The sequence below is a fragment of the Balaenoptera musculus genome, chromosome 10 (assembly GCF_009873245.2).
Source record: "Balaenoptera musculus isolate JJ_BM4_2016_0621 chromosome 10, mBalMus1.pri.v3, whole genome shotgun sequence".
In the NCBI taxonomy this organism is placed as follows: Eukaryota; Metazoa; Chordata; class Mammalia; order Artiodactyla; family Balaenopteridae; genus Balaenoptera; species Balaenoptera musculus.
In genome coordinates this window covers 84626299-84640692 of record NC_045794.1, presented here as the reverse complement: position 1 = coordinate 84640692, position 14394 = coordinate 84626299, and the positions used below count along the sequence as shown (strand labels likewise).

Sequence of the window (14394 nt, the reverse complement as noted above, 5' to 3'; positions counted from 1 at the left end):
GCCTGAGGTTATCAGCCTCCCAGGTCCACACCAGGAGGCAGTGCCCCTCTGCTGCGGCTTCAGTGTGCAGATGTGGACTTGAACAGCCAGCTAGCACTGAAGGCTGACACCTTTTTATAAAGTAAGCATCACAGAAGATCAACCCACTTCTGGTGGGAAAAAAGTTAAAGGAGTACCCCCAGGCAGAACCAGAAGTCCTCCAGGAGTAACTTCCTTTCTGCGGTCACAAAGGGACAATGGTGATGACAGAGCAGGCCCTCCAGGGTGTTGGCCTATAGTGATGAACCGATGACCATGAAGACGGCTAAGTACAGACTGCTGGGCACTGTACATTATCTCATTGAATCCCAGCAATAACCCTGTGAGGCGAGCACTCATAATTAGTACTCATTTGAAATACAACACATACTTGTAAAATATAAAATATTGTCTCCATAGACAAATACCATGCCTTCCTGAAAGAGACCTCAGAATGAAAGGAATCCAAAAATTAGAATAGAACATGTAGGATTTTTTCCAACACTTGACACAGTAAGAATATGTCAAGTGGACTCTGCAGTAGTTGTCATATAAGTTCATTTGCTCCAGTAAGGCCATATTTTGGCCCTGCAACTGATTAGCTGAGTAACCCTGACCAAATTATTTCACCTCCATGTCCCTAGATCCTCATCTGCGAAAGGAAGAGATCAGATGCCTCTCTTTGAATTGAACACCAGAGGCCCAAACAGTAGAATCAGTAAACATACACACGCTCATACACAGAAACGTTTTCACGATGTTAATGAAATCATTACAATGACTGAAGTAGCTCTCCCAGCACATTAAACCACATCAACAAGAACATGGAACAATCCAGAGCCCACAGCATGGTCTGAAGCACGCTGTCTCTCAAACATGCACCCCATCTCCCCCAAGTACTAGGCTGGGCTGACTTTCAAATGACAAAGATTTGTTTCTAAAAAGCAAACTATCCCAATATTCATAAACTCATCAACTACTTGAGAGCTATGCTGGCACAAGCGTGCTTCTGGTGCTCTTGCTTCTCTCCTCCAGATACATGTACTCCATCACCCCCAATAACCAAAAAAACTTCAGGTCATACCTGGAAATTGGCTACAATGCCCATTCCGATGCATCCCACCAATCCTAGAACTAACGACACCAAGTTAAAAACAGGAGTGCTGAAATAGCTGGTTTGGTTTTGCTTCTCTACTATTTTATATCTTGTGTACATCGTGGCTGCACCTGAAAAAGAAAGGGACTCTGATGAATTTTTATTTTTTGACTTTTTAGAAGAAAAAACACATGAACAGTTTTTATGGCTTTTAAAATAATTTGTATTTTCAGTCTCCTGATTGCAATAGTCTCCCCACTCGCTCACACCTGCCCTTCCTCACCCCATCTTACTTACTCTCCCCCGCCATGTGATGCATACACACAAACACACACAGTCTTGGCTGTTATCCTTTTCACATAAATGCTATTGTGCACGTATTGTTCTGGGACTTGCTTTTTTACTTATTTAAAAATGTTCCATGGATGGGACTTCCCTGTTGGCACAGTGGGTAAGAATCCGCCTGCCAATGCAGGGGACATGGGTTTGAGCCCTGGTCCGGGAAGATCCCACATGCCGCGGAGCAACTAAGCCTGTGCACCACAACTACTGAACTCACGTGCTGCAACTACGGAAGCCCGTGTGCCTAGAGCCCGTGCTCCACAACAAGAGAAGCCACCGCAATGAGAAGCCCGCGCACTGCAACAAAGAGTAGCTCCCCCTCGCCGCAACTAGAGAAAGCCTGTGCACAGCAACAAAGACCCAACGCAGCCATAAATAAATAAATAAATAAATTTATAATAAATAACTAAATAAATTTTAAAAATAAAAATGTTCCGTGGAGATCTTGCCAATGTCGGTACACATAGGTCTACCTCATCATGGTATATAGTGAGATGCCATATTTATTTCATCATTCTCCTAATGATAGATTTCTACATTATATGTTTTTCCTATTACAAACAATGCTCAGTGAACATCCTTATATAGAAGGCTTTGGCACACTTTCAGTGTTTCTGAAAGATGAATTCCTAGAAGTAGTATTACTGGGTCAAAAAACTATGCTCAATTAAAATGCCAAAAAGTAGCTCCAAACTGCTCCAAGACTGAGGCAATTTATACTCCCACAGCAGAGTCTGAAAGCAATTCTGTATGCCCTGTCCTTTTAATTATTGCCAATCTAACAAATGAAAAATGGCAACCTGTTTGTTTGATTTGCATTTCTCTGATAGTCAGTGAGATTGAGCAACTTTCAGTATGTCACTACTCATTTGCATTTCTTCTTCTGAAAATTGCATGTTTATCATTTTTTTTATTTTTCTCTTGAGTTCATTTTTAATTTGTAGTTGCTCTTTATACATTATGTACATTAGTCTATTGTATGCTATAAATATTACAAATTTTCTTCTGGTCTGTTGTTTGTCTTTAACTTCGTGAATCTTTCATCACTTAGAAGTTTCAATTTTTATCTACCCAAATCTGTCAGTTCTTCCCTATTTAGCTTCTGGGTTTTGTGTGTGTAAGTTTAGATAAGCTTTTCCATCCTAAGGTTTTAAAAATATTTTCCTATACTTAAATCCAAGTCCTCTTTTTTTTTTTTTTTAAGATTTAATTTTATTTACTTTTGGCTGTGTTGGGTCTTCATTGCTGCGTGCAGGCTTTCTCTAGTTGCAGCAAGTGGGGCTACTCTTCTTTGCGGTCGGGCTTCTCCTTGCGGTGGCTTCTCTTGTTGCGGGGCACGGGCTCTAGGCGTGTGGGCTTCAGTAGGTTTGGAGCATGGGCTCAGTAGTTGTGGCGCATGGGCTTAGTTGCTCCATGGCATGTGGGATCTTCCCGGACCAGGGCTCGAACCCATGTCCCCTGCATTGGCAGGTGGATTCTTATCCACTGCACCACCATAAGAGGAAGTCCCTCCTCTTATGGTTTTGTTCTTCATGTTTACTTCTTTAATTGCCATTGGCTTTTGTGAATGGTGTGAGGGCAAATTTAACTCAGCAAATTTAGCTTATAGAAAAAGTCACATAGATATGCAGAGATATGTTTAAAAGATATTCACTTTAGCATTGTATATTACCAAATGAGAAACAGCCTAAATGTTTAACAATAGGGGACTGAATTATAAAATATTATATGTCCATGAGTTGGATATCATGCATGTGTTAGGATAAAGTAGATTTCTGTGTGTTCAATAGTGTTATGATGGCTGTAATATTTTTTGCTGAATTCTTAAAACCAGTCTAAAAGCTAGTCATTTATCATAGAGCATTTTAAACAGAGATATTCATGTCAGATTCTCCCTTGCCTAGAAGCAAAAAGCTACATTTATCATTTGCTAGTGATAAAATCATCTGTCTTCTAAATCTGGACTCTGGGCAAGGATGGTGTAAGAGGGCACTGGGATTGACTGACTCCTATTTCTACTTCCCCTTGCTCACCTCCAAAACCTTGGGAGGAGAAGACCACAAATGAGTGATGGGGTGAAACTCCCTCTACCAAGTAGGATGAACAAATTCTGAAGATGCCAAGTCACTAGGTAGGGTTTCCAGCACCTCTGCCCCTTCCCACCCTGCATCAATAGAGAGGGCCAGAAAGTGCTGGTTATATGATGGGTCCCTGGCAAACACCTGATTGTTCTGCAGGGTTAAGGGTTTATGGAAAGAGCCCTACCTCTTCCATCCATATACCCTCATCACCCATAGAAGACTGAGTTTTTTAGTCATTACATTAATTGGCTCATGAGAGAGGATTGTAGCCTCTCAATTGCATCTCAGGTGCATTTGAGGAACTGAAAAATCATAGCTGAGTTGGAGACAAACTTTTCCATGCTTCACCTTTCCCTTCCTCTAACAGGTGAGGTAACACCTTTGTCAGTGGTTAAAAAGCTTTTGTGAGTATCCAAGTCCCTTAGAGTGATGGTTCACAGCACATATGCTTGGGCTCCACTTCCAGAAGTTCTGATCCAGTAGATCTGCAGTGTGGCCCTAGAACAGGCCTTGCAACCAGCACCCAAGAGGACTTTCTTGTAAGTTACCTTCAGAACACACTCTGAGAAACATTAGCTTCTAAACTTTAGGTGTCTTTGGCTTAACGCAAATGCATTGGCTATAAATTTTAGAAATTACATTTAAAATCCATTTCAAATTCCTGTGGCAAATTACCAGATAAAGTGAATAGTTCTATAATGAGGCCATAAGTAACTTTGGATTTCTAGTCACTTGAGTTTCTCAAAGTAGAGCAAAACTGTAGTTGCAAAGGTTATACTTTTTTAAAAATCACGTATACCAAGCATAAACCCTAATGTAAACTATTGACTTTGGGTGATAATGATGTGGCAATGTAGGTTCATCAGCTGTAACTAATATATTACTCTGGTGGGGGGATGTTGATAATGGAGAAGGCTATGGGGGGGTGTGGGGGAGCAGGGCACATATGGGAAATCTCTACCTTTTCCTCAAGTTTTCTGTGAATCTGAAAATGTTCTAAAAAATAATGTTTGTTAAAAAATAACAATAAAAGAGGGCAGACAGCAGAAGCAAGAAGAACTACAATCATGCAGCCTGTGGAACCAAAACCACATTCACAGAAAGATAGGCAAGATGAAAAGGCAGAGGGCTATGTACCAGATGAAGGAACAAGATAAAACCCCAGAAAAACAACTGAATGAAGTGGAGATAGGAAACCTTCCAGAAAAAGAATTCAGAAAAATGATAGTGAAGATGATCCAGGACCTCAGAAAAAGAATGGAGGCAAGGATCGAGAAGATGCAAGAAATGTTTAACAAAGACCTAGAAGAATTAAAGAACAAACAAACAGAGATGAGCAATACAATAACTGAAATGAAAACTACACTAGAAGGAATCAATAGCAGAATAACTGAGGCAGAAGAACAGTTAAGTGACCTGGAAGACAGAATGGTGGAATTCACTGCTGCGGAACAGAATAAAGAAAAAAGAATGAAAAGAAATGAAGACAGCCTAAGGGACCTCTGGGAAAACATTAAATGCAACAACATTCGCATTATAGGGGTCCCAGAAGGAGAAGAGAGAGAGAAAGGACCTGAGAAAATATTTGAAGAGATTATAGTTGAAAACTTCCCTGTTGTGGGAAAGGAAATAGCCACCCAAGTCCAGGAAGCACAGAGAGTCCCAGGCAGGATAAACCCAAGGAGAAACACGTCAAGTAATCAAATTGAATACTTTAATTAATTTAAATTAAATTAATTTAATTTAATTAATTTAATCAAATTAAAGACAAAGAAAAATTATTGAAAGCAACAAGGGAAAAACGGCAAATAACATACAAGGGAACTCCCATAAGGTTAACAGCTGATTTCTCAGCAGAAACTCTACAATCCAGAAGGGAGTGGCATGATATATTTAAAGTGATGAAAGGGAAGAATCTACAACCAAGATTACTCTACCCAGCAAGGATCTCATTCAGATTAGATGGAGAAATCAAAAGCTTAACAGACAAGCAAAAGCTAAGAGAATTCAGCACCACCAAACCAGCTCTACAACAAATGCTAAAGGAACTTCTCTAAGTGGGAAACACAAGAGAAGAAAAGGACCTACAAAAACAAACCCAAAACAATTAAGAAAATGGTAATAGGAACATACGTATCAATAATTACCTTAAATGTGAATGGATTAAATGCTCCAACCAAAAGACACAGGCTTGCTGAATGGATACGAAAACGAGACCCATATATATGCTGTCTACAAGAGACCCACTTCAGACCTAGGGACACATACAGACTGAAAGTGAGGGGATGGAAAAAGATATTCATGCAAATGCAAATCAAAAGGAAGCTGGAGTAGCAATACTCATTTCAGATAAAACAGACTTTAAAATAAAGAATGTTACAAGAGACAAGGAAGGACACTACCTTGGATGATCAAGGGATCAATCCAAGAAGAAGACATAACAATTATAAATATATATGAACCCAACACATAGGAGCACCTCAATACATAAGGCAACTGCTAACAGCTATAAAAGAGGAAATCGACAGTAACACAATAATAGTGGGGGACTTTAACACCTCACTTACACCAATGGACAGATCATCCAGACAGAAAATTAATAAGGAAACACAAGCTTTAAATGACACAACAGACCAGATAGATTTAATTGATATTTATAGGACATTCCATCCAAAAACAGCAGATTACACTTTCTTCTCAAGTGCACACGGAACATTTTCCAGGATAGATCACATCTTGGGTCACAAATCAAGCCTCGGTTAATTTAAGAAAATTGAAATCATATCAAGCATCTTTTCTGACCACAACGCTATGAGATTAGAAATCAACTACAGGGAAAAAAATGTAAAAAACACAAACACATGGAGGCTAAACAATATGTTACTAAATAACCAAGAGGTCACTGAAGAAATCAAAGAGGAAATCAAAAAATACCTAGAGACAAAATACAATGAAAACACAATGATCCAAAACCTATGGGATGCAGCAAAAGCAGTTCTAAGAGGGAAGTTTATAGCAATACAAGCCTACCTCAAGAAACAAGAAAAATCTCAAATAAACAATCTAACCTTACACCTAAAGGAACTAGAGAAAGAAGAACAAACAAAACCCAAAGTTAGCAGAAAGAAAGAAATCATAAAGATCAGAGCAAAAATAAATGAAATAGAAACAAAGAAAACAATAGCAAAGATAATAAAACTAAAAACAAAATAATAAAAATGATACATAAACCGTAACATTTTACTTCAGGTGAGATTGGTAATTTTTAATTTATTTATAATAATTATTGTGTACTTACCAAGAAATGCAGAGAAGTTTATCATAAATCCAAAAATACCACTCTCTGGAGGTGTTGTTCCTGTATCACTGAGAAAGAGAAGACATGTACAAATTAGTAAAAAGGAATTCAGTTTAGCCCTCTGGGCAGGCATGTAATTGGCAGGTATTATATTGTGTCCCTTCTGGGTGTTCGGCCACTTTGAATTCCAAAGATTTGACCTGATTTTGTTCTAAAGTATTTTCAATTTAGGCTCTGAAAAATTAGAAACTATTTTTTCTTTTTTTCCCCAGTTTTATTGATATATAATTAACAAACAGCACTGTATAAGTTTAAGGTGTGCAGCATAATGATTTGACTTACAGACATCATGAAATGATTATCACAGTAAGTTTCGTGAACATCCATCCTCTCAGATACAAATTTTTTTGAGAACTTTTTTTGTTATGATGAGAACTCTTAGGATTTACTTTCTTAACAACTTTCATATATAACATACAGCAGTGTTAATTATATTACCCATGTTGTACATTACCTCCCTAGTACTTATTTATATTCTAACTGGAAGTTTGTGCTATTTGACCACCATCCTCCAATCCTCCTCTTCCTCAACCCTGGCCTCTGAGAACCACAAGTCTGGTCTCTTTTTCTATGAGTTTGTTTGTATGTTTGTTTGGTTTGAAGTATAATTGACAACACTATGTGAGGAAATATTTAAAGTGAATGGTGGTGGTGTTTTTCAGATGATCCCACCTGAAAAATCTGATGTGTGTGTTCATTCTTGATGAGGAATTGAGTGAGACTCTTTTGGGGGGAAAAAAAAAAACCTGGTTTAAAATCATGTTTGAAAAGTCTACTATTTGAATATTAAATATACATAAACACATCATTTTAATTTTTAACAATATGATTTATGCATAAGAATTTACACTGCTGAAAATATGATGGAAGGCTGAGCAACAAATATTATTGATGCCTATCAGTACTTTATGGAAATAGGGTATCAAGGGTATTACTCATGGTGATAAATTATTTTAACAGAAAAATAGCTTCTATGAGACATATTTCAGATGCAGTCTATCAATTAATTAATTCAATGAGCTGGAATGTAGCATTTGACATGTGCTGGCTTCTATTCATCAATGCCAAGGTTTACATTTTTATACTCTCAAGCTGCTTGCATAAAGCACAGTTTCAAACTGATGGCAAAGGCGTTCCCAATATGAAACAACTCGTACTTGTCTTGAGTGTTTCCACGTTTTAAAACAGCTCTGAAATTTAAGTACTGAAAAATGGATCAAGTTGAAAAGATGCACTTCAAAGTGTTTGAAAAATTCCACAGGAAGCCTGTGTGTGCAGGAAGCAGGAGTCTTTAAGCTTTGTGAACACTTAATATTTGAAGAGTATGAAGCGGTTAATGTCCCCGCTTCCCACAAATTCCTCTAGTCCCAATTACTTCAATCTCAGTGTCATCTGTACCTGTAAGAATCTGAAGGGTTTAGAATTTAACATTACCATTTTTCCTACAAATAATTTTTTTTCTCACTAAAGGGATGTTGAGATGAAGGCTGCCCGACATGTGGGATGCCCTTCTGAGCACAACATCGTCCTGAATGGGCGAGGAGGGCACGGGAACCAGTGATGGAAACAGCTGGTGGAGACAGCTTATGTGTGCCCTCGGGCAGCACTTTTGCCAGAAAATTCTCACAGGGAAAGGAAGCCTTCTATTCTTGACCTCAGGGTATAAAAAAGCAGCTACCTGATGACTCATGCAAGAGTACTTGTTGGCACAGGTCTGAGAGGAATCTGCCACGTGCCAGGAAGATTGTTGGTTGTGGAGAAGTGAGGAGGATATTCAGGGGGGTAGGTAGGTGGGGGGACAAAGGTGCTCTAACAGGAGATGAGAAGATGACCAGACTTGGGAACGATCTGTCCAGGGAGAGCAAACCAGGACATATTTCAAGGGCCCAGGTATGCAGTCCACATGACATCAAACATGCGATTCAAAAGCTCAGAATTTCAGAGTGATATTTTATTCTTGCTTATCTGTACATTTAAAACCATACAGGCAGAATCTGGGAATTCCCTGGCAGTCCGGTGGTGAGGACTCCATGCTTTCACTGCCATGAGCCTGGATTAGATCCCTGGTCAGGGAACAAAACAAAGATCCCACAAGCCACACAGCGAGGTCAAAAACAAAAACAAAAACAAACAAACACAAAAAAAACCCCATACAGGCAGAATCAAAAGTGCTTTGCAAACAGCCTTTTCATATGCATTTGTTGAATGAATGACTATCAGGACTGGCAGTAGACATTACTTTTTGAACACTTGCCATGTACCAGGCACTGCTAGGTGCTCACCATGCATCATTTCGTTTCATCCTCTCAACCCTGAGGTGGGCCTATGACCAACCCCACTTTATTAAGGAGGAAACTGGGTATTGGAGAGGTTATATAACTTGTTCCAGGTCCCAGTGCTATCAAATGGAGGGAATCTACATTCCATCTATGTGTCTGACTCTGCTTTCCTGCCTCCTCTGTGCTCTAACAGCAGGCAAGGAACAAAGCAATTAGAAGAATGACTGGGGGAGGAGAGTGAGCACAGATGTGCTGGTAAATGCTTAACAAGCAGCTCTAGAGGGAACCTGATTGGTAACACAGGCCAATTTCCATGCTATAAATATTCCCAATATGTCAAAATTCAAGCTACCAAAATGCTGGTCACTGAACAAGGAGTTGGGAAAAAATGCACACAGTTGGCTCATCATGCCTTAGTTGTATACCAGGAAGGTGTAAAGTAGGTTATGACCTCATAGCTTCTCAGATGCCATAATTTAGTAATAAAACACCTTTGAAAAATGGTTCTGAAGAACTGAGGAGCAGGAAAGGAATAAAGACGCAGACGTAGAGAATGGACTTGAGGACACGGGGAGGGGGAAGGGTAAGCTGGGACAAAGTGAGAGAGTGGCATGAACATATATACACTACCAAATGTAAACCTGATAGCTAGTGGGAAGCAGCTGCATAGCACAGGGAGATCAGCTCTGTGCTTTGTGACCACCTAGAGGGGTGGGATAGGGAGGGTGGGAGGGAGACGCAAGAGGGAAGAGATATGGGGATATATGTATATGTATAGCTGATTCACTTTGTTATAAAGCAGAAACTAATACACCATTGTAAAGCAATTATACTCCAATGAAGATGTTAAAAGAAAAAAAAGAATAAACTGGAAACTAATACTACATTGTAAATCAACTATATTTCAATAAAAATTTTTTTTAAAAAATTAAAAATAATAATAAGAAGAAAACACCTTTGGGCTTCCCTGGTGGCACAGTGGTTAAGAATCTGCCTGCTAATGCAGGGGACACGGGTTTGAGCCCTGGTCCGGGAGGATCCCACATGCCACAGAGCAACTGGGCCCGTGCGCCACAACTACTGAGCCTGCGCTCTAGAGCCCACAAGCCACAGCTACGGAAGCCCGCGTGCCTAGAGCCCGTGCTCTGCAACAAGAGAGGCCACCACAATGAGAAGCCCGTGCACCGCAACAAAGAGTAGCCCCCACTCACCACAACTAGAGAAAGCCCGCGCGCACCAAGAGCCAACGCAGCCAAAAATAAATAAATAAATAAAATAAATTTTTAAAAAAAACCACCTTTGACAATTATTCACCACCATGGTCTGATTTTCTTTCAGGATTACTCAGTCTATAACACCCACCATCAATGCATGAGTACCAATGGGCCTACATTCCTACACTTGGCGCTACAACATAGGAAACATCAATACTACAAACACTGGGGAAAATATGAATACACTGCATTCATAACCAGTTGTTTGATTAAATGAAATCATCTTTTAAAAAATTTTTATTTGGCTGCAAAAATAACCATAAACTTTATCCACTCATCAACAAAATATTTATGGGACACCTACCATGTGTTAGATACAATCTGAGTCACAAATTCCCCTATTTATCAGGTAAGAATGGTCAGTGTGTGATTTATTTCCAGTAAGTGACAAACTGGTACCTAAACTACATTTGGTGATTTTTTAAAAATTAATTAATTAATTATTTATTTATTTGGCTGCGCCGGGTCTCAGTTGCAGCATGCAGGATCCAATTCCCTCACTGAATATCGAACCCAGGCCCCCTGCATTGGGAGCGTGGAGTCTTTATCACTGGACACCAGGGAAGTCCCCCATTTGGTGAAATTTTGCTTAAGAATATTTCAAGAGGGGGGCTTCCCTGGTGGCGCAGTGGTTAAGAATCTGCCTGCCAATGCAGGGGACATGGGTTCGAGCCCTGGTCCAGGAAGATCCCACATGCCACGGAGCAACTAGAGAAAGCCCGCGTGCAGCAAAGAAGACCCAACGCAGCCAAAAATAAATAAATAAAATAAACAAATTAATTTTTTAAAAAATTTCAAGAGATAAACGACGAAGTCCTACCATATAGCACAGGGAAGTATATTCAATATCCTGTGATAAACCATGCTGGAAAAGAATATGAAAAAGAATGTGTGTGTGTGTATATATATATATGTATAACTGAATCACTTTGCTGTACAGCTGAAATTAACACAACATTGTAAATCAACTATACGTCAATAAAATTTTGTATAAAATTTAAAAAGAAAAAGAGTATTTCAAGAAAACTTTCCAGGGAATTCCCTGATGGTCCAGTGGTTAGGACTCTGTGCTTTCACTGCTGAGGCCATGGGTTCAGTCCCTGGTCAGGGAACTAAGATCCTGCAAGCCATGCAGCTTGCAGCAGCCAAAAAAAAAAGAAAAGAAAAGAAAAAAGAAAGAAAACTTTCCAAGCAGAAAATGAAACTGTGGCCACTTCTAAGAACTTTTAAGGATAGTAGTGGTTGCCTACTATCATTAATACAAACGGAAGACTCCCTCTTTCATCTCAGCCACTGACATGCCATGCTGACTAAGGAAGACCCAGACACTTAGGGGCCACGTGCCATGCAGTCATGCCATGGCTGCATCATCAAACGTCAGAAGCACCCGGAGGCCTGGGTAACACGGATGGCATCCATCACCACAGGATCAGCTTTGACAAATATCACCCAGGTTACTTTGTGAAAGTTGGAATGAGGCATCACCACTTAAAAGAGGAATCGGAGCTTCTGCCCCACTGTGAACCATGATAAACTGTGGACCTTGACCAGTGAGCAGACACGGGGGAAATGCTACCAAAAACAAACTGGAGGTGCTCCGATCATTGATGTGGTGTGATCAGGCAGTTCTGGGGAAGAGAAAGTTCCCAAAGCAGTCTGTCATTGTAAGCAGATAGATAGGGTAGGGGGGCCCTGGAGGAAAAGAACCAGATATAGCTTTTTGACATTAGAGAAGCCATTTAGCCCTAAACCATTTGGTGATCTAAGCCTGGCTGCAATGCTTGCCCTTGAACAGGTCTCAGCAGTAATGATCTTAAGGGAACAAAGGAACAAACAACTGTTACCAAACAAGGTGAGTAACAATAGCAAAGACAATAAATCAGTTGTAAAGACTCCCAGTTCTGTTTCAATGGTAAAGATTAGCCTGAAGCACTTTCTGGAACTGTTTCACAGAATTTAAACCCCTCTGGCGGGCTCATCCACCAGATCGACTGGAACCTAAGGGATGAAAATGTTGACCTTTTCTGATCCTCGTGACATCAACTGACTAAAGCTTTGACATTGTCGACCTTTGCCCCAATTCTATGCTGAATTCTCCTCTGTTCAAGCCCCTTCATGAGTATGCAGGTAACCTAGCTTAAAGCATCCCCAGTGTTGCTGTTTGGGGAGACTCTGCTTTGGGAAAGATCCCTGGTGTTCTCCTTACTTGCTGCAAGTAATATATCCTTCCTTCTTCCATTGTTTGGCTTGGTTGTGTCTTCTGGCTTGACACCTACCAAGAGGTGAACCCACTTTTTGGGGTAACATTGTCATGAAGGTTAAATTCTTCAGCAGAAGACCTGAGGAGAATATTAAGGGTGTGTGTGTGTGTGTGTGTGTGTGTGTGTGTGTGTGTGTGCTGGGGGGCAGGGTGGGGGAGAGGCTCTGTCCTGGTAGCTTGAAGTCACATGGAGGGAGATTCTTAAATGTTAACAAGTGCTTTTCTTTAAAAATAATATATGTATATATTTTTTCATATATATATATATATATATATATATATGAGAGCCTCTGTTACCTTAAAGTGTTCTTTTCAGTCTTTCTTTTGGTCTCCAAGCTATTATTTTACATCATAAGTAAATACTGTATCACATCTTCCACCTGACACTGGAATCCAGATGAGCATAACACCAAGGGGGTACCAAGGGAACCTGTTGGTAGCCTCTTTTTATTTTACGATTTTTAAGCTCACAGTAAATGATCATATTGTGCAAAGGCAGAGGTAGTAGGATTTGGTTGGCACAGCTGTACTTGGGCACCTGATTCAGGAAAATGGTGAATGAGTGCCATGCCAAAGCATTTGCCTCCCAATTTGGCAGAAGTAGTCCCCTTACCCAACTCCCAGGACATCATTCTGTATCACATGGCTTAAAGCCCTGGCCCAGATCCATCCACCTCCTCACTTGCCTCCTACTAAATGAGGCACTTCCTGGAAACCGTACAGGGGGATAGGAACTAACTGTTCATTTGCATGTGGCTTAGAAGCTGTTGAGGCTAGGAAATCAGTTTACAACTATATTTACTGTGTTTAGATTTCTACAAGTTTTGTTCATCACGGAAAATTCCAAGCTGTTTATCTAACACCTTTCTCCGAACTAATTTATGATGTTAAGCCACTTCATAATCACTTGGTGCTCAAAGGGATAAAAACAATACAAATAAGACGTGCATTGGTTCAAGATGGTGGAGTAGAGGGACGTGTGCTCACTCCCTCTTGCGAGAGCACCGGAATCACAACTAACTGCTGAGCAATCATCAACAGGAAGACACTGGAACTCACCAAAAAAGATACCCCACATCCAAAGACAAAGGAGAAACTGCAATGCGATGGTAGAAGGGGTGCAATCACAATAAAATCAAATCCCATAACTGCTGGGTGGGTGACTCACAGACTGGAGAACAATTATACCACAGAAGTCCACCCACTGGAGTGAAGGTTCTGAGCCCCACGTCAGGCTTCCCAACCTGGGGGTCCGGCAACGGGAGGAGGAATTCCTAGAGAATCAGACTTTGAATGCCAGTGGGATTTGATTGCAGGACTTTGACAAGACTGGGGGAAACAGAGACTCCACTCTTGGAGGGCACACACAAAGTAGTGTGTGCATCAGGACCCAGGGGAAGGAGCAGTGACTCCAGAGGAAGGAGCAGTGACCCCACAGGAGACTGAACCAGACCAACCTGCTAGTGTTGGAGGGCCTCCTGCAGAGGTGGGGGGTGGCTGTGGCTCACCATGAGGACAAGGACACTGGCAGCAGAAGTTCTGGGAAGTACTCCTTGGCTTGAGCCCTCCCAGAGTCCACCATTAGCTCCACCAAGAGCCGGGTAGGCTCCAGTGCTGGGTTGCCTCAGGCCAAACAACCAACAGGGAGGGAACCCAGTCCCACCCATCAGCAGACAAGCAGATTAA

At 40.7% G+C, this 14394-nt stretch overlaps 1 protein-coding gene across 1 annotated transcript in view; it reads right to left on the bottom strand.

The window, feature by feature from the left end:
• Positions 1–14394, bottom strand: part of DRAM1 (DNA damage regulated autophagy modulator 1) — a 45849-nt gene that overhangs the window by 13776 nt on the left and 17679 nt on the right. Inside the window, exons 2-3 of the mRNA XM_036866569.1 lie at positions 6836–6903; positions 1103–1245 (exon numbers count right to left, since the gene is read on the bottom strand). Coding sequence (XP_036722464.1) covers positions 1103–1245; positions 6836–6903 — 211 coding nt within the window. The remainder of the gene's footprint in view (positions 1–1102; positions 1246–6835; positions 6904–14394) is intronic.